This window comes from Cavenderia fasciculata, assembly GCF_000203815.1.
Source record: "Cavenderia fasciculata unplaced genomic scaffold Scf_ET2XIPL01COFD4-5, whole genome shotgun sequence".
NCBI classification, from domain to species: Eukaryota; Evosea; class Eumycetozoa; order Acytosteliales; family Cavenderiaceae; genus Cavenderia; species Cavenderia fasciculata.
This window is the reverse complement of record NW_004457695.1, coordinates 2,667,448-2,693,513: the sequence shown is the minus strand read 5'-3', so window position 1 is coordinate 2,693,513 and position 26,066 is coordinate 2,667,448. Positions and strand designations below refer to the sequence as shown.

Here is a 26,066-nt window from a genome sequence, read left to right as displayed (position 1 = left end):
AAAACTAAACTAATAAATTATTTGTAAATAAGAAATGTAAAACAACAACAACAAACACAAGTATTTAGTTACTTTAAACAACCTAAATTTATTATATTATTTTTACCAAAGTACCAAGACTTGCCCAAACAAGATTATTTCCCTTATTTTTTCAATATCAAATTTTTATGAAAAATATCTGATTTTTGATGACCTAGAGTGACGACGCCTTTACATCATGCTGCTCTCTGCAACTCATTTCATCAGCATCATCGCTTTTTTGTACATTTTGTTTATTTATATTTAGGTTTAAGATCTATCTATTTTCATTCTCTCTCTCTATATATTTATATCTAATCTTTAGTTAATAAGAAAATGTTGGATCAATTACCACATATTATACAAAACAAGATCATTCATTATTGTTGGGACTTGAAATGGATTGGAGCAGATCTTTATACAACAAAGCAAGCGATGGCTTTGTCTCATGTCAGCTGGCATTGGTTTGATCAATGCAAAATCAAATACAATCAACGTGAGAGCAAACCATTCAACCCATACAGATACAAAGCAGAAGAGTACAAGACACACACCAACAACCGTTACTGTATGATCGAGTCACCCAACACGTTGTTGTTGGAAAAGAGCGAGCACATTGTCAGCTACAGCATCTACAACGTCATTGGTGCATCGTTGAGCTCGGCATGGGAGTATATGGTGGGTGATCAACTCACTGCCTTTTCCAAGCACGTTGCATCGGGCACCATCAAGTACAACGGTGTCACTGCATCTGGCTACTTTTTCGACGAGGTTGAATCGATTATTGTACGTTCGCACACATTGGCACAGTTCTCTAAAAAGGACGTGTCTGGTGGTATCGCCCAAATGATCGGTGCTATTGCCAAGTACAAGGCCGACAATATCAACAACCCTGCCTGTCGTCCCATTCGTACCGTCGAGTTGTCTCTTAGACCCGACGGCGTGCAAGACGTCATCCGTGCACTCGGACCAGTCCGTGACACGATCGTTTCCCTCGACGTACCCTATTCGTCCAACCTCGACCCATTCATCAAGCAGGCATCATCCTTGCGCAACCTCACCGTCTCGTTTGAAGGTACCCACCAGACCTTGCGTCCATTGATCAAGAGTATTCCAGAGAGTTTGCGTTCACTCCACTTCCGTATCTCGGTCACCATCGAGTTGCCATGGGATGCCATGGAAGAGAGTTTGACCAATGTCACCTCGTTGGCCATCCAAGATCCATCTCTCAAGGGTGAGGAATACCTCAACCTCTTGTACAGAAACAACTCGATTGCTTCGTTGCCAATCTACACATCCTATCACATTGAGACCGTTCCAATCAGCGCCCAAGTCTTTGGCGAAAAGACAAACATCAAGTCGATCAACCTCAGTGTTGTCGGCGAGCACGACGTTGTCTTGCACAAAGAGTATGAGCACCTCAGCATTACCTTTGCCAATGGCAGAGCCGTCAACAACTATGCCGAGTTCACCAGTCTCCGTGACCTCTACCTCACCTATGTCGGCGGTGTCCCCAACGAGCACATCGATCAACTACGTGAATTACTCGAAGTCAACGAAAAGCTTGACAAGCTCTCGCTTCGTAGTGGCTCCACCAAAGAGCAAGTCGAACAGCTCCCTCTCATCCCCTTCTTTGAAGTGTTTGCCAAATCCAGTGTCAACCGTGCCTATTTCTGTTTCTGGGAGACCAATTCCGACACTGACAAGGAATTATTGGCAAAGATCCATGACATTGTATCTTCAAACTATGTATTTTGTATTCACTCAACCAAAGGTTTTGTTTTAAATAAGATTTATCAATAAGAAGAAGAAGAAGAAGTTAAAAGAAAAAAGAAAAGAAAAAAAAGATTAAAATAAAATAAAATAGTAAATATAAATAAATAAATAGAATAGGTATATTATGTATATATATATATAAAACAGTATTTGTTGTAGGTTTTTTTTATTATATTTATTATTTTTTGGTTGTTTCTATTGTTTGTTTGGGGGTTTAAAGTGATCGTAAGAGGAGGAAGAGGAGGATCGTGTAATTTAAAATGAATTAAATTATTATTTAAATACAATATAATGTATAAAAACAAATTAGCCTTCCCAGAATCTTGGCAATTGGTTGCCTGGAATAGTTCTTCTTTCTACATTTTCCTTGTCAATAATACAAAGTCTAATAACACCACCAGATGAACCATCTCTGAACATAGCCAATGCCAATGCTAAATATAAAAACAAACCGTGTTGATTAGTTTACTTTTACGATAAATATAAATAAATATATATCCTATTTCTTACCATTTTGAACAAATTTTACACATTCTTCCTTGGTCATTCCTGGTTTAAATTGAGCATCGCAATGACCATAGAGATAGGTAGAACCAGATCCACTCATTGCAAATGGTTGCTTGATCATTGAACCACCAAGAGAGATATTATAAACGCTTCCTCCTTTGTCCTTGTCCCAACCTGCAACGATGATACCTGCCATCAAGTTGTTCTTATTATTATAACAAAGTAATTGGAATAATGAAGCTGCTGTCTTTACTACCGGTTGATCATCCAACTCTTGTCTAAATATATATATATAAAAGTAGAATAAATCATTAGTATAGATCTATTTCATCTTCATCTTTCTTAATAACCTGTTAGCCGAATCTAAACTAAACATACGTATGCATTTCGAGATAGTATCTAACATAATCAGAGATTGCTTGAGTATCGGCAGCAGAACCTGATCTACAACAATAAATCTTTTCATGAATAGGAGTAATCTTGTTGGTTACTCTATTAGCGATATATGCACCTGTGGTTGTTCTACTGTCTGCTCCCATAACAACACCACCGTCAAATTCAACGGCCATAATTGTAGTCTATATAGATTTAAGTAAGGTAAGCAAGTAATAAGTAAGTATAGATATAGAGAGAGAGAGAGATAGATAGATAAAAGATAGTCTTTGTCTTGTTACTACATACACCTAAATCTACTGCATTGTCGACCCATTCAGGTGCTTCCATTATTTATTATGTCTTTTATCTATACAAGTTGTGTTCTTTTAACACTATATATAATTCGTTTAGGTTGATTGATTGAGATTGATATATACAATTAAATAACAACAAATAATTATTGCTACTAATAATTTTAATTAATAAAAGTTTTCATGATCATCAAAAAGTGAACATCACCTTTTTTTTTAATTTTTTTTAATTTTTTTTTTACCCTTTTTTTACTCAATTACAATGATGATACTCTTACTCTTAACTTTCACTTCAAGATAGTTACCAATATATCAAATGTCATTTTCAAGATTACCATATTATATTCAAGATGATATATTGGATAAATATATTGAAGGTTGTGAATTTCAAGTGGAAGAGGTTGCAATGTGTGTATCAAGGGTGTCTTGGAGATGGTTCAACTTTGTGAAATGGTTTAGGTTTAATAGACACATATGCTTTATGTCTAATGAAAAAGATGGACACGAAATAATCAAAAGTGCTTTATCTAAATATAGTATAAATGCAAACATCTATGGTGAAACTACAAAACTATTATTGTTAAAGGATGCAATTACCAATTACAACAAAGAAAGAGAGGACGAGGAGGAGGAAGAGGAAGAGGAGGAGAAGGAGAAGAAGTTGAAGCCATTGAAAGTGACCGATATATTACCGATTATCAAAAGAATAACATTTAATCATCCACTGGAAAAGGAAGCACAAGTCAAGGATATGCTTACAAAAGACTATGGTCACTTGTTGCATTGTATCGAACAACTTACCATACGTGCATCAATGGGACATAATAATAATATGGTACACTTTTCTCATCTTTGTACATTGGTACTTAGCGTCAATATTGATAAGGATTTGGTCGAGTTGGTCAAGTCCCATGCCAATACATTACGGAAATTGGTGTTTTATGATATCCCTGGAGGAACCGATCAGTGTATGCAAACGGTTCTGTCCTATGGACCTTTACAAGACAACCTAGAGGGATTAATTATACCACAAATCCCCAGATGTCTGATGCAGCTATTATCCAAATTCAAGCGGTTGAAAAGGTTAAACTTGTCTGGTGTCAGCCATGAATGGATTGCGGGAGATGGTTTCAAAGCATACAATGAGTTGCTCCAAAACTCTAGCCTTTGTATCCTCCGAGATGCTACTGCATTTTTACATCCAGACTTTGTTTCAACCATAAAGTCTCACCCATCGATTCGCCATTGGGATTTTAAATGCCACGCCAACTTTTTACCACCATCTGCACAATTGGAATTATGCAATCATGTCGAATCGGTTTCCATGAACATCCTCAAAGTAAATATTTCTTTTGGGGGTTCATATTCTCTGAGCAAGTTGACATCGCTCTGTTTGACCGTTTCATATCCTGGAATGTTGGATAGTGTCGGTAGAATCCTTGTAGAAAGTCCATGTCTATCGAGTTTGGATACACTCTTTTCATTTCAAATCAAAGTGCCCAAATCCTTTTCAGATTGCTTGATGCAAAGCAAGACTCTCTCCAATCTTTGTTTTGGTGCACCTTACGAAGAAGGGTCACTATTTTCTAAATTTATGGATGATCCTCTTGCATTTGACCAATACCTCAGAGAAAGCAAACCACTATTCAAATTTAAACTTCGACAAAAGATACCTGCACCTTGTCCTAATCTTGTTAGTCTTACCGATAACCTCAAGAATCGATTGGGTGATCAATTTGATTGTACCATAAAGAAACCATCTCTACCATTTCACAATGTTTATGAATTACAATTAGTTTTCTATAAAAAGCATAATTATAAATAAAAATAAATAAATAAATAAATAAATACTATTTTAGTTTAGATTTTGATTTGATTTATTTTGATTTATAATAATTTTTGTGATCTTATATCTTCTAATTTCTTTAAAACTTCAGATGGATTTCGAATTAACTCTTCAGCAACTGATCTTTGTTTGGTGGCATCTAGGGTAGAGTATTGTTCACAAAGATCGCCATCGATGACATTTTTAACAGGGAAATAGTAGGAACGATAGGAGAGATGGTCACGCCCGCACAATGACTCCTTTTCTTGACGCATTTGCATTTCCAGTTGGGCAAAGAAATCAACTTCCTCTCGAGAGCTGAATGGGATCAATGCACCAATAGCGCCGCCGAGTGTGGTGTAGATAATGACTTCACTGCCACCGACCATTAACGAGGTACGAGTCAGATTGCAACAAGTCTCACCAACATAAAAAGAAGCGACTAGTTCGAGTTTGTTTGCTGCACCGTTAAGTGCCAACTTGGACTTGGTCGTCAACGTTCCAATATCCAATTCATTTTCAATGTCAATGTCAGTGTCGCTGCTAGGTGGCATACGTACAACTGCAATCGTTCCAAACTTGTCGGCAATCGCAACCGTGTCAAAATCGAGCATAACACACGACGTAACAAAACGTGGCGCGGTGTCGTCGGCAAACAACACCAATACATTCTCGGAGCGACGGTATGTGAAAAAGTGTACCGACTCTTGGACGTCAGACACTACGATTCTGTCACCTTGCGATTGGATCGATGTGATTTGGTTTGGCACCTTTCTATTCTCACATTTTCTCAACAACTTCTTTTTTCCGAGCTCGTAGAGACGTAGTACGTTGCCAACACCGGCAATCAGCTTGCCTTGGAACGAGCCGACTGCGTGGGGGATGAGATCCGTCTCGGTGGTGTGCACCAACGCCAGCTTTTGTCCATTCTCGACAAACTGGTAGAGATGGATAGATGCGGACGAGAATCCACGTGGCTGCAACTGAACATCCTTGGCACATCCTACAGCCAACATGACCTCACCTTCTTGGAACATGACCGTTCCAATTGAGAATGCAGCTTCATTGTTGGTGAGAGATACAAGATCCAATGTTTGGTTTGATACTGGATCTAAAATACGAATGACCGACTTCCACTTGCCCTTTCCAGCACGTGGCATTTCGAGATCTTGTGCGAGTTCGGGTTCAAACTGAGTGCTAAAATTGTGTTCAGTCTCGATCGAGACAATATAGTTGGTTTGGGGATGAACGACGAATCGCTTGGGTGTGCAAGAGAGTGGGATTTGCACTTGGTTAAAGAGGTCGCCCAACTTTTCAATGGAAAAGATCTTGAGGTTGTTTTCGCTGGTGGCGACAATACCTTCGGGACATTGATCTGAGGAAAGTGATGCGGCGTGGTCGAGTGGCTCGACAGAGAGAGGGGTGATTTCATATCGACCGAGGTTGGAATAACACATCCACACACGAGTCGATAATGCAAGGACGGCAGGACTGCCCTTGATCTTGACTCTAAAGAATTTGATGGGACGACGTCCAAGGATACGTGTACGCATGTCTGATATCTCACCTGTCAACCCGTCGAGGACTGCTCTCTTTAGCACACCATTCTTTAGACCAATGTGGAGGAATAGTGTACCCTGACGTTGTGTGTTTACAATTTGTTGGTCGACACCTGGTTCATGTACCATGAGTTCAGCGACACATAGTTGCTCAACTTGTTGACGATCAGTGTCTACCATTGACACTTGGTTGAGCATATTGTCACGTTCCAACGAGAGTATACGGACAGGTCCGTCATAATCTGATATTGCTACAAATCGAGACATTGTACGACCGCGTGGGATCGGTGCAAACTCGATGCAATTAATGTCCTTACGCATGTCCTTTTTAAAGACCTCTGTCAAGTTTCCAGCGGGGTCTAGTTCAAAGTAGATAATCTCGCTGCCACCGATACAGATGATGACTTGTTGTTGGTTGGCTGCGGCGATCGAGATGGTCTTTCTTCCGGGTGCGCGCCACTCGCTGACACGACGCTCGGCGTTGATGTGACGGATGCCCTGTGCGAATATCTGTACAATCGAGTCGAGGTTGGCACCCATCGACCGGATGAGGATGGTGGTGGTGGTGGAGAGGATGCCCGAATCTTGCACCTCCTCGACCGTCTCGCCGACACCGAGCACCAACGTGCTACCGACAAACGACACGACAATGTAGCGGTCGGCCGGGCTCTCAACCGTGCCGATACCCTGGTACTGCGGGTTACGCATCGTCGTCAAGCTCTGTGGAATCGTCCAGATGCCTGCGGGCGTGCCGGGCAACTGCGAGTCGACCATCTGCGTGATGGGCAGTCCGTGACGCAACACGCGCAGGTTGGCACGCTCGCTAACACCCGACAACGCGTACATCTGTGGTGTTCCCTCTTGTGCAAGATCGGCCACCTTAAAGTCGACGATTGGTGACAGCGACGAGATGGTTGCCGTCAGCACCAAGTTGCGCGGCTCAAAGACAGGCTCGAAAAACACCATCTCAGTGTTACCGGCCGAAGAGGCCGTCGGTGCATCATCCAAACCCAACGACTTGAACAGGTAGAGTCCATGATCGCCAAACTCTGACGCCACAAACAAAAATCCATTCTTGAGCATTGTAATACAGTTGGCTGTTGGGAATGTGTCAAAATAGGCGATTTGCATACCCGACACCATCTCTCCTGAATAATCCAATGTAATCTTGTAGAGATCTCCATACTCGCTTTGAACGAGGAAAAAGAACATGTCACGCTGCTTGTGTGATGCATGCGACACGATCATGAGTGACTTTTCTTCAGTCATTCCATTGCGACGTGGGATCGATACTGATATGTCGGCATGTCCTATGTTGCGGTAGTATACACGACCTTGTGCGCACACCAACACACCACCCGGGCCATCCGAGCCACCTGGCACCGACACGACTAGATTCGCACTTCTATCCACCTCTTCACTCCACTTTCTAACCACATTATTGAGACCCAAATCCAATTCATAGAATGTTAATACCTTTGTGTTGTGAGTCTCCTCAACGTCCTCGATATTTGTCTCTTCCGAATAGTCGACCGAGATGGTCGCAAAGATTGGATTCTCAAAGCCAACATCTACACCACACATTGAGAATACGATCGTATGTGCTTTATGTGCTTCCAAAGGTGAACTAATCGATAGTTTAGCTTGTGAATCTCTATTTAAAATATATACCAACTTTTGTTTTTCAATTGCTCCTAAAGTAATTATTAAAAAAGAATGTAAAAAGTAAGTAAGTATTGACTAACTAGTATGATATATAATATATTTGTGTATAATTAATTTCATACCAATCATAAAAGCTCTTCCTTTTGGATCAGTTGAAATATATTGACCTGGTACGATACGACGACAACCTGATCTACCAAATGTTTCTTGATGTACCTTTTCAAAGACATTCTTTGATGGATTGTATTCGAGAATGACAACACGACCACTGTCACTACCAACGATGAGATAGTCTTTTGAACCACCAGTCAATCTAAAAGGAGCTATTGAACGAATGACACCAAATGCTTCACTATACAACACGTGATCCAATCGACCAGAGTCATCGGGTCTCAACAACTCTAATGCATGTCCATTCGATACGATTATTTCTACTGCCTTCGATCCTGAGAAGTTTCCACTTACTGATTGAAAGATTGCTGTTGATTTTTGTAATGTAAGATTATAAAGATACATTATTTATATATATATAGGTAGTAAATGATATGTATAAACAAAAAAAACAACTAATCTTTCTCTCTCTTTCTCTATGAACAACAATATAGTTTGTTTGTTGTTGTTAAAGTAAGTAAGTAAGTAAGTAAGTAAGTATATGAAAAAAAAAAAAGAAGATAGATAGTTAGATATAAATATATTAATGAATAGGTCAATGATCATAGTTTTCGCAACTTCATTCAATTGGTGATTTTCAAAAAATGGGATACCCTAACAAACTTTGTAATCTTTGATCAAATACACCAAACCAATGAAACTAGAATACCAACAAATTCATTATTATCATCATTAACTACTGTTAACAGAAAGTTTATCATTAAAGTTAATAGTACTAGTAATAAAAAATTATTAATAATATTTAATTTCGAAGTTCGGCGGCAATACAAAATCTCGTTTCAAAAAACGAACGAAAGTTGCACACTACCTCAGAGAGAGTATTATTATTATTGTTTGTGTTTATTATTATTGTGCGATATATATATAAATATAAAGAAGATGGTAGTAAACAAATCAGTCAAGAGAAAGGTCGATGACTTTGTTATGACCATCGACGACGACGATGAAGAAATAGACACCAATGTAGATATCGACGAGGATGATGAAAGTGAAGCCGAAGAAGATGAAGTAGAAGAAATAGAAAACAAGAAAAAGAAAAAGACAAAGAAACAAAAGGAATCAACTACTACTACTACTAAAAATAATAACAATAATAATAACGCAACACCAACAATTGAAAATGAAGATGATATGGATGAAGAGTTTGATGTATGTAGTATAAGATAGCATAGTAGTATCTATCAATCAAATATACAAATACTAATGTATTTTTGATAAACTAGTTTGAAGAAGGAGCACAAGTAGTATTACCATGGGATTTTGCACCAACCATTGAAAAGATGAAGAGAACTCAACCATCTGTATGTGTTTAATGAAAGAAAAGATGAATATTAGATATTATTATAGTTGGTGTTGTTATTAACATGTTAATATTGATATGTACTGTATAGAACCCAAATATAACATCATTAGAAGATAAGATTAAAAAGAGATTAGATTTGAAAAAGTTTAAAGGTGAAGATACAAAAGTAAAGGTTGAAGGAGATGGCGATGACCAAGAATTAGAAAATGAATCAGACGATGAAGATATTAAAGATAATGAAGAAAAGGAACAAGATGAAAGTGATAGTGATAGTGATAGTGAAGTTGAAGAAGTTGAAGAAGTAGAAGAGGAAGAACAAAAAGTACCAAAAAATAACAATACCAACAAATCAATTCCAAAAGTTAAAGTAGAACCATTGGATACATTAAAGACATTAGAATCAAACAAAAGAATGAAGAAAGAGGTAGTTATGGATTTACCAACATTTGAAGAACTGCATTTATCACGTCCACTTCAAAAGGCTGTTGCCAAACTTGGATACACTCAACCAACACCTATCCAAGCCAAGGCAATCCCACTCATTCTCAACGGCAAGGACATATTGGCTAGTGCTACCACTGGTAGTGGTAAGACAGCCGCCTTTATCTTGCCTATTTTAGAGCGTCTATTGTACCGTGACGCTACACATCGTGTCAGTCGTGTGTTGATTGTTTTGCCAACACGTGAACTTGCACTACAATGTCACTCGGTGTTTGAATCGTTGGCTCAATTCACAAACGTGCAGTCGTGTCTTGTGGTGGGTGGTCTCTCCAACAAGGTGCAGGAACACGAGTTGAGAAAACGTCCAGATGTCATTATCGCCACGCCCGGTCGTTTGATTGACCATCTTTTAAATGCTCACGACGTCGGTCTCGAAGACATTGAGATTCTCGTGCTTGATGAAGCCGATCGTCTCTTGGACATGGGTTTCAAAGATGAACTCAACAGAGTCGTAGAGAGTTGTCCAGACGGACGTCAGACACTGCTCTTCTCGGCCACTCTGTCCGACGATGTCAAGTTGCTCGCCAAGCTGTCGCTCAGCCAGCCGGTGCGTGTCGCTGTAGACGCGTTGTTCCAGGTCGCCAGCACACTCGAACAAGAGTTTATCAAGATCAAGCCAGGTCAATTGGCCGACCGTACCGCCATGCTCCTGTCCCTGTGCACGCGTGTGTTCAACGGTGGAGGCTGCATTGTCTTTTTCCGTTCGAAAAAGGAGGTGCATCGTATCGCCATCTTACTCGGTCTCTCGGGTCTCAAAGTCGGCGAGCTGCACGGTGATCTCAACCAGGAGCAGAGATTCGAAGCATTGCAGTCGTTCCGTAATGGAGAGGTCGACTTTTTGCTCGCCACTGATATCGCTGCCCGTGGTCTCGATGTGCTCGGTGTGCGTACCGTCATCAACTACAACATGCCACGTAGTCTTGCACAGTACATCCACAGAGTCGGTCGTACCGCTCGTGCCGGTCTCGCCGGTCGTTCGTGCTCGTTCATCACCGAAGCCGACCGCAAGATCCTCAAGGATATCGTGTCGCGTGCCAAGACAAAGGCCAAGAGCCGTACCGTCGCCCAAGAATCCATCAAACTCTGGAGAGCCAAGATCGACGAGATGACCGACGACGTCAAAGACATTATTCGTGAAGAGTTGCGTGAACTCGACTTTAAAAAGACGGAAAAGGATCTCATGAAGGCTGAGCGTATCGTCGCCAACGCCCTCGGCCACAAGAAGCTCATCACCGACAACGGCGGTATCATCCCCGAAGCTGCACCGATGGAGCGTGTATGGTTCCAAAGTAAAAAGGAGCGTGAAGAGTCACGTGAGGCATGGAAGACTGAGAATGGTATCGTGTCGATGGACAAGGACGGCAAGCCTGTCGCAGGTGGCAAACCCGCCAGAAAGGGTGTTCTCCTCAAAAAGGCACCCAAGGATCCATATGCAGGTATGTCTCGTAAGAAACGTCGTAGTGTTATGCATCGTGAAGAAATGGCTCGTGATATGGCCGAGCAAGAGGACGCCTTTGAAGGAGGGTCTGGAGGCCAACCATCCAAAAAGGAGGTTGCCAAAAAGTTCCGTTCCGAACAAAACAACCAACGTGCCTCTGGCAAGGAGACCAAGCGTATCGAAGCCCTTCGCCGTGCCGGTATCTATGCTGGTCCAACTCCACAAGAAAAGCTCAAACTCGACGCCAAGCAAGCTAAAAAGACTGCCCAAATCAAAAAGAAAAAGGTTGGCAGAGATGATTTCGAAAAGGATATTACCTCCATCTCTGAAGGTAAATCTTCATTTAAAAAGGGTAAAGTTGTTGCTAAATCTAAATCTTCTTAAAGAAAATGAAGAATTTAAACAACAACAACAATATCATAAAATACAACAACATCATCATCAAATATTACCTCTTCTTTTAAAACTATATAATAATAATAAACTTGAAATAATTTATAACAAATTTGTTCCAGAGATATATATATATATATCTCTGTTAAAATGGGATGTAAGATAGGGGGATGGATTATTACTTGTTCGTACAATGGACAAGTAAATCATTTTGTATTGATATAGGGCTGTGTTTTATAGTATAGTATTCGCATGCTGATTGTGTATTTACAATATATTATTAATATTAAAGGTTGAGTGGTTGGTTGGTTTGTATCGTTCGTAGTATATTTCTATTTCTTGTTGTGTCTATTATATCATTATATGTTTTTTTTCATCATTAATGTACATTAATTAATTATCATCATCATCACCCAATCGTATAGGGTAGTAATAATGATATTGTGAATTTGTTGTTGTTATTGTTGTTGTTTGTGATTAATCTTGTTTTGAATCATCATCCTTTTTTGAATTAGAGAAATGTACAGTTAGTAACTAAATTAATATTGTTGTACAACACAAAGAACTATCTTGGTTTACCATACAAAGTTTAATTTTACAGGACCAGTTCTTCTGCTCTTTGGTTTAGGTTTAAGTGCATCCTTTTTGTAACCCATCAATTCTCTAACAAATTCATATTTAGACAAGTACATCTTCCACATTACAAACCATCCTGTAGTAAATGATGATTGAATAGGTGAGTTAGATTAAATGTTTGTTTGTTTGTTTGGATAACATCATATGACTACTAGTCTTCAATATTTACCTAGAATCATTAATACAGCCACTAATGCTAGACCTGATAATGTTTGGAATATCTGTAACATTGTTCACTGGTGGTTGGGTTGATAGTAATAGTAATAGTATTAATAATAATATACTAGATATTATTATTAATTAGTAGTAAGTAAGTATTTGTTGTTAAAGTAATATTAGTTTGAATTTGCTGATGGATCAATCACGAATGTTTTATAACCATATGATTTTTTCGTCTGTCAACCTTTTCTTGAAAGCGATATTTTATTACAATAATTATAATAATAATAATAATAATAATAATAATAATAATAATAATGATAATAATAATAATAATAATAATTCTCCATTCCAGGTATTAAGATAAATAATAAATAAATCAAAAAAAATAAAATATCATGAGGAGGAGAAACTGGGTAGTAATAATCAGTTCATGAATGATGAGTTGAACCTACTATATTATTATCACTAGTAAAAATAATAATATATTTCAAAGTTATATAAATAAACATTTTAAAAGTTCCATTGTTTTTCCTCTTCTTATTTTACAAAGAATCAAAACAATAGAGAGAGATCGATGTGTTCGAATGAAGGGTCGATGCCCTAAAATGGTGGATTACTATCTTTAAAATTTCATCTTTTTTTTAATTATTTCTTGTTTGCATTGTCACTGATATGCGATAGATCGAAGAATAATAATGTCTAAAAGAGACAGAGATTGAATTGAGTGCTTTTAATAATGCACATCAGCAGCATCTTCTTCTTCTTGTGAAAGCAAATCATTCAATAATTAATTAATTATACATAACATTCTATTATTGATAATTATATAACTACTACCTACTACTTATTACTATTATTATTTATATATACATACACCTACACACAAGAGACAGTCTATGTTTGAATTAGAAAAGAGAATCTATATTATCAACAACAACAACAACATCAACTACTATATCTCCTAGCATAACAACAAAGACACTATTATTATTAAACAACAATTAAAGATGGATATTTTACCTCCAATCTCTGAATCACTTGGCAATGACCAAGTCAACAACAATAAGGTTGATACTACATCAACCACCACTTCCACTACTACTGAAAATGAAGTAACATCAGGTGAGGATAACACATTTTATGCTCAATCATCAATTGATATTTCATCGTCATCATCAACATACGATGACTCAGTAACATTTGATGGTATTCTTCGTACCAGTATTCATGTACCTGTCAACACTAGCGATAGAAAGCAAATGTTGATTGTATTGGTCGACAAGAGTGCGTCGATCCGTTACGTATGGCCACAAATCCAAAGCACTCTCTTGTCACTTTTCCAAATTGTTTTTAATCATCATCAAGAAGTAATCCTGGAAATCATCTTTTTCAATAATACTGCTTATCAAATGAAATGGACAAAGGGTAAATATACATAAATACAATTAATTATAAAATATATTGAAACTAATATTTTATATTTCATTTCTCTAGATAATTATAAAGAATTAATTCAAAATGAAAGACCAACTGGAAAGACATGTTTTGCAGCTACATTTAATTTATGTGGAGATATTTTACGTGGATATTATAAAAAGGGAACTGATTTCCTTTCCGACAAGTATTATGATCCAAAGACTGATACTTCCATCATCTTTTTGACAGATGGCAGTCATACAACTGTTCGTGACCAAAAGGCTGCTTTTACAAGTTTGAAATCATTGATCAAATCGATTACTTGTGCTGCCATCACTGTTCATACAATGGGGTTCACTGAAAACTCTCGTTTTACCGATCTCGATGGTATCCGTAGAATGCTTGGTACCAAGGAGGGTGTGTATCAGTATTGTGATCCATCCGATGGTCCACACGCACTCCAAGACAAGTTACGTTTTATCTTTGGATTGGTATTGGCCAACTCTGACACTGCATCGGTACAAGTGTCGTTTGCAGAGGGTGACCATATCACATTTTTAGACTCTGGTAGTCATACTGCCACCTTTACCGTTGCATTGGATGCAAATGGTGACTCTGAAATTAATACATCGATTTGTATTGGATCTGAATCACCAGCCATCTTAATCTCTACCGGAACAACAACCTCTGAACCATTGGAATTGGATATTAGAGTAGGTACATCTTTGGCAACTACCAACCATATCATTCCAACCCGTCCATCTGCCACACAGGCCAACAACAAATCAATGGTCTATCTTTTACAATTAGTTCGTATTGAATCATCACTCAAGACATTGATGGAAGTACTCAAGAAACATGATGCTAAAAATACTCCAACTCAAGAAAACAAGTTAGATTATTCAAAGCGTATTCTTGCCTTTCAAAAAGAGTTGCGTGAAATTGACAATACTACCATCTTTTCAGTCATTGGAAAGGACAAGGTTGCACGTCAAGAAGTCATCAATCTCAAGACCAACTGTCAAAACCTCTCTTCCAAGCTGTCAGAGATTGTCAATCAATGGTTAAAGTCTGATTGGAATGCTGTTGCAGCTGCACGTATGGCTGATATTTCTTATCAATTCATGTTTAGAAATGCTGGTCGTCAAAGACGTGCTACTGCCAAGGTCACTAGAAACGCATCGGCTATGATGTCTGACGCCCAACGACTTGCCGCATTAGAGGTTGATGGTTTGGAAGAGTTGGAGGATATTTCAGATCCAGTTGAAAAGGAACTCTTGGAGGCCAGTCTCCAACTCTTTTCTTGTACCTTGTCTCTCTGCAATTGGAGCGAATTGATTGAAGAAAAGGATGTTTTGGGCTTTGGTTTGGCTGTACAGCGTCCAGAAGCAGTTATTGACGATCCAACCCAATTGCGTATCGTCGACTACTCCACCACCTTTATTGGAAAGTCTTCGATCGAAGATGCACTCGCTTTGGAAATCGCTGCCAAGGGACAGGACAAGGCCACTGGTGGCTTTGATGGCAGTGCCAAGGTTGACAATGTATCCAGTGTTATTCGTGGTCGTGGTCGTGAACCAATCAACAGTTGGTTGCCACTCTACTTGCATCCATTGCATTGGAAGACTGCCAGCTGCCAACTCCGTAGCATTCTTGGCTATTTTGTAACTCTTGATCCAATGGCCTACCAATACGACCAATTAAACGCATTGTTTTTGGTTCTCGGAACCATGGTATCAAGAGATATGGGTGAGAGACAACTCTTCCTCGTCTTGCAATTGATCCGTACCTGTCGTGAGATTGCCCTTCAATTCAAGTATTTTGCTCACATGAAGAATCAATTGACTGCTCTACTCACCAAGCCACTCTACCACATCTCTGAACAACCAAAGAATATCTTTGTCATTCTCGGTTATCTCTTGGTGCACACTGACCAAGAATTAAAGGAAATCATCGATGATCCAAATGTTTGGACAAAGCTTTGGGATTCTGTCCTCGAATCTGCTATTCGTCGTTCTTGTTTTGGTTACTTTAGAGACAAGGAACAAAATATCATTGATCAATTTATTATTAATGTTGTTGAAGGCGATAAGTCAACAAATCAAGAACAATCAATTGATCAACTTTTTAATTCTTTATCTGTAAGTTAAAAAAGAAAAAGAAAATATATATATACAATTTTGTATTTATTAATTTAATTTATTTAATTAATTTATTTTTTAGGAATATGAAGTAAAGAAAGATATTAAATTATTTGAACCAGAATCAAAGGATTTAGAGGAATATTTTAATATTACATTGGATCCAATTTCTCGTCCAGAAAAGAATGATTCATTCAAGAATGTAAAGGGCAAGTCATTTAGCGCGATTAGTAAAATGTCCAACTTGTTTGAAACCAAGGGTTATCCAACTCTTGATTCATTGTTCAAGTGTTTGCAATTTGTTTATGCTTGGAGAGGCATTTTGAATGGATCATACCGCAAGTCATCATCACCAGACTCTACCACTTCGATCACCGACTATAATGGATTCGATGTGATTGATAAGCGCTATGGTGTTGCACCAAGCGAATGGATTGAATATATTAAAAATGTCTATGCATCCAACAGTAACAAGGTTGTCAGTATTGGTAATTATATGGAATGTGCTTACCAGTATTTCCCAACTGCCACTCCAATCGATCAAGAAACTAGATACACCTTGCACATCAACAAGATGCGTGCAATGATTACCCAAGGTGTTCTCTATCGTACCAACAAGGTTGCCACTGCCAGTGTTTTAGCCGGTGTTTTCAGTGACACTACCAAGGATCCATTGCTTTGTGTCGAAGCAACCTACAATCAAGTCCAACTCCGTCGTGAAGAAATCTATCTCAAAATGGAAAGAGCTATCCAATTTAGTGAAAAGGTATCGAGTGGTCTCAAATCTTCAGATATTGAAACCTTTCTCTTTGCCATTCCACAACACAGCGAGCCATTCTTCCCAGAGTTTTTCCTTCACTGGAAATCACAAAAAACCGCTACTAATATTGCATTTGCTCGTGAAAAGTTGGTGTTGTTCTTGTCCAATGTTAGAGTGACCGTTGACGAGTATGGAACCTATCATACCAAACAGATCAAATCCTTCACTTGGAAGCCATCTAGAAGTAAGAATTATCAGTTGTCTCTTGCTTGGGGCAGAGATAAGTTTGTTGAAATAATCCAAGAAGTTCTTTTTAAGCAAGGAATACATGAAAACAATGAACTCAAAGCTGCCAATATTGAAGAACTTGATGGTTAAATATCTTTAATAAACTATTTGTACTATTATCACTAAACTATCAAAATAATACCACCAATCCATTTGTATTTATTAATTAATATTACAACAAAAAGAAAGATAGATTGATCCAACTTTCCATTTTTCTTTCTTTTCTTTTATTTTTATTTTTCTATTCTTTTAATTACATAATTTAAATGTTTTTTCTTCACAACCATAAGCTTTTGGAGTAAGTTGAATCAAAGTGTGAAGAGGGATATTTAAGAATGGACATTCTTCTTTGACACGTCCAGTCAAATAAGAGTATAGACATCTAAGAGTAGCTTGATGACTGACAATAAGTACAGGTAATTTGGTTCTTTCCAATTCCAATAAAAGTGGTTCCAATCTTTGAATAACATCTTCATAACTTTCACCTCTTGGATATCGATATTGCTATAAATAAATAATAAAAAAATAATATTTAATTAATAATTATTATACACCACAAATATATAAATTAATATTTTAAATCTCTCTTACCAATTTATCAGAATCTCTTGCAGCTCTTTCATCTGGCATTTTTTCTTGAATTTCTTCATAGGTCATACCATCACAGATACCTGCATCGATTTCATCGAGAGCTCTCATTACAACCTTTGGTTGAGAGATGTATTGAGCGGTTCTAATGGCACGTTTTAAACTCGATGTCCAAACGACCACTTCTCCATTGTATCCATCGGCACGCACCTTTGAACACCAGTCTGAGATCCAGACAGCAAGTTGATGTGCATAGTTGTCTCCACGCTCTGTCAAATCAGAGTCACCACCGATCTTATTGGTTGCATTAAACTCACTTTCACCATGTCTTGTCAACCAAATGGGACGGTTGTGGATATGGAGATTCATCAAAAAGAATACGATTCTACTTGGTATGTAACCAGTGATGTTATTGACTTCAATCTTTTTACCAACATCAAATAATTTAATATATTGTAAATCATTTCCTTCAACCGTTTCATAAACCTTGTTATAATGTTTAATTCTTTCTCTAAAATCTTGTACTGCTTTTGCTGAATCTGCTCCTTGATAACTAGAAAAGAAAAATAAAGGTTATAAATATTAATTATATAATCCATTCATTCTTTTGTATATCATACTCTGGAGATAATAATTTTGTTTCTTTTATATTTGCTTCTATTACATCTTGATCATTACAAATTGATTCTACAAATAATACATTCATCTTTTCTCTTGTACATCGAGAGAGGACCAATTGTCTTCTCTCTTTGGTACTATTGGTGGCATCATAGATACCAACTCTTCCGCCATTGTGTAGCCACGAGATCATATCGTCTAGAGCAGCAACTGCCATGTGAAGTCTTGCCTTGATACCCTCTGGATTGGAAGGATCGAAAAAGTCGTGTGGTTGACCAGCACCAATACGCAATCTTCTATATTCTCCGACATTGAATACCTTGGCAGGTACCAACATCCAATTCAACATTCTACATATCTTTCTTGCAACATATGTCTTTCCACGAGCTGGTAATCCAACCATTACCAATACTATCTTTTCTTTATCTAATCCTGTATATCCTGGTGATCTTTTCTTTGTATCTTCCTCTTTTAAAAGTAGATAGATTAAGTATTTAAGTAAGTATATATATGTTTAAATCAATGATCATATCTATCTATCTTTCTCTTTCTTTCTATCTATCTATCTCTTACCATTTTCATGTCTAACAAGTATTTCTTGAAATTGTTGAAGTACTGATACATCATCTAAAAGTGATTCCTTTCCATTGTGTTTATCGATTGTATAGAAAGGACAATCAACACCTCCAGGAAACTCTGGGAACTTTTGCATAAACAATAACTTTAAATCATCCAATGTTGTTCCTGTAAAGACACCTTTCTTTACTCTATCCTTTACTCTAAAGAATATCTGTAATGGTGATGTTGTTGTCATATTCATAATGATGTTATCTATCTATCTATATATATATATTATTTACTCTCTACTACAAATATAAAAAGAAGGAGAAAAAGAGGGTTGTGATAATATATAATCTATCTATCTATATTCAGATGGATATGATTATAAACAAGATGATCAATTGGGGTATGTCTTTAAAAAAAAATATGATTGTGTTTGATCAGGTGATTTTAAAGTCCGCAAATCCTGGTATAGAATAGTTTATTACTAGTTCCACACATTTTTAAATATTTATCATTCATTACCGATTCGTATTAATATAATATAATTTTGTTTACATTATAATAATATTATATTACATTTTAAAACATCCATCTCCATCAGACTCATCTTTATTTTTATTTTCTATATTCGAATGTCATACAAAGAACTTAATATTTAAGACTCCCAAAACAATCAATATATGAGCAAATCTTATGAACAATTGGGGATTGGTAGTCCTAGGAAATAGCATTACATATATATATTTTTTGATTTATTTATAAATCACCAAAAAAAAAAAGTAGTAATAGTTGGTTATTTGTACATTATATTATTATATCTATTGCAATCGCGTTAATATCTATTATTTGAAGATGGTACATCTTGATGTCGATAAACCTTTGAAATGGATTGAAGATGATTGAAACCTGAACAAATGACACCTCTTGTTCGATTGATTTCAATTTGTGTAATATTTTGTATCAACAATGAACTAAGTGACTTGACATCGACCGATTGTAATGCTTTAACCATAGTTTCGCTAAATTTAGATTGTCTTCTATTACTAATATCTTCTATCAATCCTCTGATTGCATTTACATTCTCTACACAATCATCGGGTGCTGTCGACAATACTAGATTCGATATTTCTATATAATGTGGATGCATCTCTTGAAACTTTATCTCTGATTTGTTTTCATTATTATATTTCTCTTGTAAATTATCTTTAAAGAGGCAAAAGAGAGAGTTTAGTATATCTTCAGATTCAATATAACATATATATCTATTCATTTCAAACATACCAATAGATAACCAATATGGATATTGTATTTTACACTTCTTTTTCTTCTTTAGGTTAATAGCCAACCAAAGAGGTACATCTGTTGGCAAAGCAGGTTCAAAAGGTCCATATGTACCAGATAAAAAGACTATCTTTTCCATTCTAAAGTTTGGTATGATGGTGATGATATCGTCTTCGGCAAAGAACTCTATTTGATATGATGTGAATGGTTGTTGAAAGTCATCTTTGTGACTGTTTAGTGAACGACTAGCCATATAGTTTGTATATAACTCTGTTTAATACTCAATTTCGATCGATTAGTTTAATATATGATTGATCTCACACAAGCAGCAGTAGAGTTCAAAAAAAATGAAAAAAGGAGGGAAATAAAACTGATGTATTGCTTAACATGTTCAAACTCTACTTTTAAATTAGATCATAAACAAACAACAGTCATTTACTTTTATTGTTGCAAAACAAAGATACATACATACACACAATGGATAAATCATCGATATTTATAAATAGTAATAATAACAATAGTTCTTCTTTAAAGAATGAACAACAACAACCAAATACAGCAGCAGATACAAGTTTAATGCAAGATGATCATCATAATATAACATTCAACAAAGAAGATGAAATAATGAAAATATTGATGGGAGAAGAAGATGGAGTAAGAATGAACAAATTAAAGATGTTTTTCGATTTGGTAGTAGAGAGATCATTGAAAGAATTCACATATGCAAGATTTATAGAATGTTATCCAGAATTGGGTCAACAGACAATGAAACAACAACAACAATACCTCTCTATCGTATACACCAACGTCTGTTCGTCGTTGATTGATAATATTAAAAAGGATTTTGCTGAAATCTGTAGAGAACGTCAAATAGCTCCAAGACTATCAGAACTAGAACAATTATTACGTGAACAACCAATATTACCAAATGGTTCAAGATGGTAAGAAATAATAATAATAATAATAATATTATTTTTGGATCCATTGACTGATATATTATCATTTATTTTTATTGTATAGTTTACCAATTGGATTAATGAATCATCCAGAAGAACAAATATTTATTCAAGTTAATGATTTAAAGAAAATAGAAAAAGAAAGATTATCAAAAATATATCAAGATGTTTGTATTAAATATCAATATTATATTATTTCCAATTCTTACCATTTTATTTATCTATATAGTTATTAAAACAAAATGAACAAGTTTCTAAACAATTGGAAGAAAAGGAAAAATGCAAAAAGGATATAGTCGATGATTTACAAGATAAAATTAAAGTTTTAAATTCTCTGGTTGATTCATCAATTCAATTGGATCAACATGCTTCTAATCATCACCATTAAATAATAATAATAAATAAATATATAAATTTTGTACAGTAAAATCAATTCCCAAACGAGTAGATAGGGAAGTTTATTGTTGTTGTTGTTGTTGTTGTTGTTGTAATTATATATGACACATTTTAGAATAAATAAATAATAATTAGATACACCAATGATTCTAACTTGTTTAGTTGGTGTGCATGATTGCAGCTCCACCAGCAAAACCAAAGCCTAAAAATAAAATAAATACATAAATTAGCAACATGTTGTTATGTGGATAATGGCCTACAACTACTCACCCTTTGGACCAAAGTTCTTTCCATAACAAGCCTTGCAATATGGCTTTGAATCCTTTTCACACAAGTTGGTACTATCTAGAGATTTTTTACATGCAGTACAAACAAGACATGCCCTTTAGATTGTTGTTATTTTTGATTGATTGATTGATTGATTTTGAAGGAAAATGATTAATAACTTGTGTACTTTTGTTTTGTTTTGTTTTGTTTTGTTGTTATCTTGTAATATTGATCAATATTTGAATGACTATTCTTACTTGTGATATGATTTTCCTTGTGGTCCTAATGCCTTTTCAGCTGTTGTTAAAAAGTTGATTCATGTGATTGATGAGATGAAGTTGATTAGTAAGTCGCATCTATCTAGACTGATCCTTATATTTTGCAAACATACCAAAATATACCTTCTTTTCGCACACTGGGCAAGCTTCACCTCCTCCGAATGACATTATTACTATCTATATATATTTAAATGTTTAAAATTATAACTTAAACTTTGATCTAAAAGAATTGAAAAAATGAAGGAGTACCTTTGTTTCAAAAAAAAATAATTCAAATGGGTTGGATGGTCTTGTCCATTCATTGAAAATAGATTGTAATAATAACAAAAGGTTCATTGTTTATATTTATTTATATTTATTTAATTATATAATTGTTAACAATTATTTATCAGAGATGACAGTAGCATTTGTTAAAGATGAAGAGTTTGAAATGACTCTCCAACTATCATTACGGAATACGGCAACGGTACAACCGAGTTGAGTAAGTTTTTGGAATTCAACTTTACTCATCCAAAAGTCTAATTGACGAGTGACATCATTCCAACTGCAAACGGAAACGATTTGTAACCAATTGGCATGTTTAATTTCAACCAAAGAGTTTCTAATGGTGTCGTCAAAGGGTGAACTATCGAAATCCATTGGATCAAAACGTTGAATCTTGCGATCACTTGGCATTGATGGATATTCAATGACAGCGACCAATGTACTGACAATGACACTTCCACCAGAGAATGGAATAAATTCATTGATCATTTGAATTGGAATTCTGTAGTGTTGGACTTGACCTGGATATGGTACCTTGTAGATGGCTGTTGGTGAGTTGATTCTAATTCCATGACGTTCAGTCCAAAGACCAGTCAATGTTGACAATTCTAATTGCCATGGCAAAATGTTGTACTTTCTCATGTATTGTTTGATGTACTTGATGACTCTTTGACCTGGAATCGTTGCCGTTGTATTGATGGCACCACACAACAAACTCTCCAAAATACTTGTCAACCAATGAATAGGATATCCAATTTCATTCAATCTAGTTAATACCTTAAAGATTGCACTAAGATTATTTGGTGAATTAATAATACAAATTTGGCCTAAACAATAAAATAAACAATTGTTAATAATCTACAATCTTTTTTGTCTATTTTTTTTTTGTTTCGTACTTGGATTCATTGGAGCAGGAATACCAAAATTAACAAATAAATTAAAAATCCATTGAGTAATTTCTTCTTTGGTGGCCAGTTCTTTTGGACTATCTACTGGTTGCCAATAGGTATATTCGGTAAAGAGATCACCATAGAGTTTCTTGAAACCCAAGTACTTTGGGAAATCACCAATGTTTTGAATACCAGTGTAGGAGTAGACGAGTTCATTCATATCCTTCCAGAAACTGACATTTAAAAGAATGGCAAAACAGATATAACTATAGTCTTTACGCTTGAGTAGTTGAGCAATTTCAGTGAATGGAGTAATGTAACCAGTGTGATCAGTGACATTACTAAGATGAATACGATCAAACATGATGGGGAGACTGGAAGCCTCACGTTTCTTGTCGCTAATCATGGCGAGGGTGTCGTGCATTTCATTGACGTCAAACTCCATGACGAGATGACCAGACTTGCCAAGTCTATGAATAGCTTGACCACATTGATAAAAGTCTTGGATAAAGAATTCAAAGAGTGTTGGAGTTGCTACCTTTGACTTTGCGGCGGTAGCCTTTTCCCTGAGTCTCTTGGTCATCCAAGCGTCGTTGAAACAATTGTCGGCAACGAGGATTGGATCAAAGTGCAAGTTGGAGCTAGTGTTGTTGATGTTCCATTTTTGATCGATACAAGTCAAATTTGGCTTCCAAGTGGCAGCAATATCCTCCATCATTTGTTTGGCTGATTTGTCGTTGACCTTGCTCTTGCTCTTGAGTTCTTCCATCAATGTCTTGAGTTTTGGATGAAGAGTGCCAGCATCACATTGGTCGGGTGGGTAAAGGATCTTGAAGCTCTTCATAAAGAAGTTTTCCAATTGAACGGGGATAGGAAGTTGGTTCTTGTACTCTTCGCCAAGCTTTTGGCCAAGTTTGTACTGATCGTTTCTGACCTGGTCGTCGAGACCGTCCAAAAACGAGTTGTCAATCTCTGGTGCAAACGTTCTGAGTAACCATCTAGTAGAAGCGTGGAAATCGTCACTGATCCAAAATGCAAGTGATTTACGTACACTCTTCCATGTGGCCGGCGAGATTACAATCCACGATGGCAATTGTCCATTGTCACCCATTTGGATAAATGACTTTATACGCTTGACAAGATCAAGATACAATGTCTCTGGCATGACAACACCGAGGTAGATATAGTAGAGGAGTGCACTGAGATTTGCTGCTTCTTTCTTTTTCTGCAAGTCATCGTAAGAGTATTGACCCAACTCTTCGCAAATCATAAAGACCAGGATGGAACGTGCAATACTAGTGTTTAAGACGTCGTTGAGAACAAAGTCGATTTTGATGCTGCTAATGTCCATCGATGAACCTCCTTCTTGTGTGACTTGACGGTTAATGTCAGACAGAGACATCATAACGTTACGCGCATCTCCAACGCCACCAAAAAAGAATGATAATTTAGGGTGTTGACTGATTCTGATACCCTTATTCTCGCGGTCGGCCATACGCTCGTCATAGTGAAATAGAATACTCGATGCAGTGTCATGTCCAAAGGTGTAATACTCTCTAACACTGGGTGTCTTGGTTGAATGTAGTCTTGGCAAGTTGGTAAAGACGTCACGCTCCTTTTTCTCGTGTTTGGGGACACTGTCGTCATTAATGAAAGCTTGAATTTGATTGTGGATAGCGACCAACTCTTCATTGTCGTCGGTTTGTTCGAGATCTGTTTGTTTGAATGCTGCGCGAGCGAATCCCTTGAGATCCTTCTTTTGAGGCGACACCATATAGTATATTCTTGCAAGACGGATCAAGTTCTTTCTTCTCAACTTTTTTGGATCTTCTCCAGCCTTTTCCAACAAGTCAATGGTTCTCTGACTGTAAAGCAAAGCCTTGTCGTACATACCCAACTCGTAAAACGAAGCTGCTAGATTTGAAGGAATGGCTGCATCGGCTGGTGTCAATGTTCGAGCTTCCTCATAAAACTTTATAGCTGCTTTATAATCCTTTTCAGTGTATTTCTACAAAAAAGTATTAAAAAGCAAATTAGTATTATAGTATAGTATAGTATAGGTAGACTTTAAAAGTCCTTTGTATTATATATAGTCTAGTACGTAGTCGTTTGAACTATAACATTAGTAAGTATACCTACTCTGTTACCTTGTTGTCTGAGTTCATCAGATCTTTTAGTTGCAGGATCAGCCATTTCAATATTGTATTATCTTCTACTACTACTACCACTACTACTAATACGAATACTATTCTACTATACTCGTACCTGTATCTGTATCTGTATCTGTTATGAAGTTCCCCTTTTTTTTTATCTTTTGTTTATAGTTTTTCGAAAGACTATTGAAATCAAAGTACAACCTCACTCGTTTTGGATGGGTTATTGTTTACTCAATGAGCTAACTCACCTCACATTAATGCGATTAGATACGGGAATATGCTCATTATCCGGGGCAACACCTCATCTTTTCATTATTTCATCTTTACCAGATTGAAACAAGTCCAAACACTTTGATCAACTCCCAAACAAGATACTTCAAGAGAAAGAAATCTCAATTCTTCATCTTCAACATGGATGTCCCTTTGCCAGTCAATTATCATCTTGGTCAAATAAATCTTAATAAACAAATAATTATAATTATATATATTTTTTTAATTATTGAATAAGATGATTTAGAGATTGTCCATTTATTCATCATCGTAGTTGGACAATCCCATCATCA

The 26,066-nt window shown here is 36.6% G+C and overlaps 11 protein-coding genes across 11 annotated transcripts; 5 read left to right on the top strand and 6 right to left on the bottom strand.

Moving 5' to 3' along the window:
- Positions 1–354: 354 nt before the first annotated feature.
- On the top strand, positions 355–1,821 carry DFA_08646 (uncharacterized protein; the record flags this gene model as incomplete). The annotated part of the gene is made up of 1 exon (XM_004356081.1): positions 355–1,821. The coding sequence occupies one exon, from the start codon at positions 355–357 to the stop codon at positions 1,819–1,821; it is 1,467 nt and encodes a 488-aa protein (XP_004356134.1).
- A 279-nt stretch (positions 1,822–2,100) lies between these two features.
- On the bottom strand, positions 2,101–3,024 carry psmB6 (proteasome subunit beta type 6; the record flags this gene model as incomplete). Its single annotated transcript, XM_004356080.1, has 4 exons — positions 2,101–2,228; positions 2,305–2,579; positions 2,680–2,879; positions 2,983–3,024. 4 exons carry the CDS (start codon positions 3,022–3,024, stop codon positions 2,101–2,103), a joined length of 645 nt encoding a protein of 214 aa, XP_004356133.1.
- Positions 3,025–3,303: 279 nt separating this feature from the next.
- Positions 3,304–4,812, top strand: DFA_08644 (uncharacterized protein; the record flags this gene model as incomplete). The annotated part of the gene is made up of 2 exons (XM_004356079.1): positions 3,304–3,395; positions 3,525–4,812. The coding sequence occupies 2 exons, from the start codon at positions 3,304–3,306 to the stop codon at positions 4,810–4,812; spliced, it is 1,380 nt and encodes a 459-aa protein (XP_004356132.1).
- Positions 4,813–4,874: 62 nt separating this feature from the next.
- On the bottom strand, positions 4,875–8,552 carry sf3b3 (CPSF domain-containing protein; the record flags this gene model as incomplete). Its single annotated transcript, XM_004356078.1, has 2 exons — positions 4,875–8,065; positions 8,159–8,552. The coding sequence occupies 2 exons, from the start codon at positions 8,550–8,552 to the stop codon at positions 4,875–4,877; spliced, it is 3,585 nt and encodes a 1,194-aa protein (XP_004356131.1).
- Positions 8,553–9,086: 534 nt separating this feature from the next.
- Positions 9,087–11,833, top strand: ddx27 (putative RNA helicase; the record flags this gene model as incomplete). Its single annotated transcript, XM_004356077.1, has 3 exons — positions 9,087–9,356; positions 9,431–9,508; positions 9,599–11,833. The coding sequence occupies 3 exons, from the start codon at positions 9,087–9,089 to the stop codon at positions 11,831–11,833; spliced, it is 2,583 nt and encodes an 860-aa protein (XP_004356130.1).
- A 76-nt stretch (positions 11,834–11,909) lies between these two features.
- On the bottom strand, positions 11,910–12,708 carry DFA_08641 (uncharacterized protein; the record flags this gene model as incomplete). Its single annotated transcript, XM_004356076.1, has 3 exons — positions 11,910–11,915; positions 12,427–12,554; positions 12,648–12,708. 3 exons carry the CDS (start codon positions 12,706–12,708, stop codon positions 11,910–11,912), a joined length of 195 nt encoding a protein of 64 aa, XP_004356129.1.
- Positions 12,709–12,860: 152 nt separating this feature from the next.
- On the top strand, positions 12,861–17,335 carry DFA_08640 (uncharacterized protein; the record flags this gene model as incomplete). The annotated part of the gene is made up of 4 exons (XM_004356075.1): positions 12,861–12,992; positions 13,606–14,065; positions 14,135–16,197; positions 16,280–17,335. 4 exons carry the CDS (start codon positions 12,861–12,863, stop codon positions 17,333–17,335), a joined length of 3,711 nt encoding a protein of 1,236 aa, XP_004356128.1.
- Positions 17,336–17,494: 159 nt separating this feature from the next.
- DFA_08639 (Fructose-6-phosphate-2-kinase/fructose-2) lies at positions 17,495–20,549 on the bottom strand (the record flags this gene model as incomplete). Its single annotated transcript, XM_004356074.1, has 5 exons — positions 17,495–17,749; positions 17,837–18,386; positions 18,454–18,919; positions 19,025–19,286; positions 19,893–20,549. The coding sequence occupies 5 exons, from the start codon at positions 20,547–20,549 to the stop codon at positions 17,495–17,497; spliced, it is 2,190 nt and encodes a 729-aa protein (XP_004356127.1).
- Positions 20,550–20,773: 224 nt separating this feature from the next.
- DFA_08638 (uncharacterized protein) lies at positions 20,774–21,640 on the top strand (the record flags this gene model as incomplete). Its single annotated transcript, XM_004356073.1, has 3 exons — positions 20,774–21,237; positions 21,317–21,419; positions 21,482–21,640. The coding sequence occupies 3 exons, from the start codon at positions 20,774–20,776 to the stop codon at positions 21,638–21,640; spliced, it is 726 nt and encodes a 241-aa protein (XP_004356126.1).
- Positions 21,641–21,806: 166 nt separating this feature from the next.
- Positions 21,807–22,361, bottom strand: DFA_08637 (uncharacterized protein; the record flags this gene model as incomplete). The annotated part of the gene is made up of 4 exons (XM_004356072.1): positions 21,807–21,850; positions 21,919–22,031; positions 22,173–22,212; positions 22,307–22,361. The coding sequence occupies 4 exons, from the start codon at positions 22,359–22,361 to the stop codon at positions 21,807–21,809; spliced, it is 252 nt and encodes an 83-aa protein (XP_004356125.1).
- A 213-nt stretch (positions 22,362–22,574) lies between these two features.
- On the bottom strand, positions 22,575–25,540 carry DFA_08636 (uncharacterized protein; the record flags this gene model as incomplete). The annotated part of the gene is made up of 3 exons (XM_004356071.1): positions 22,575–23,284; positions 23,354–25,355; positions 25,487–25,540. The coding sequence occupies 3 exons, from the start codon at positions 25,538–25,540 to the stop codon at positions 22,575–22,577; spliced, it is 2,766 nt and encodes a 921-aa protein (XP_004356124.1).
- Between the last annotated feature and the right edge of the window lie 526 nt (positions 25,541–26,066).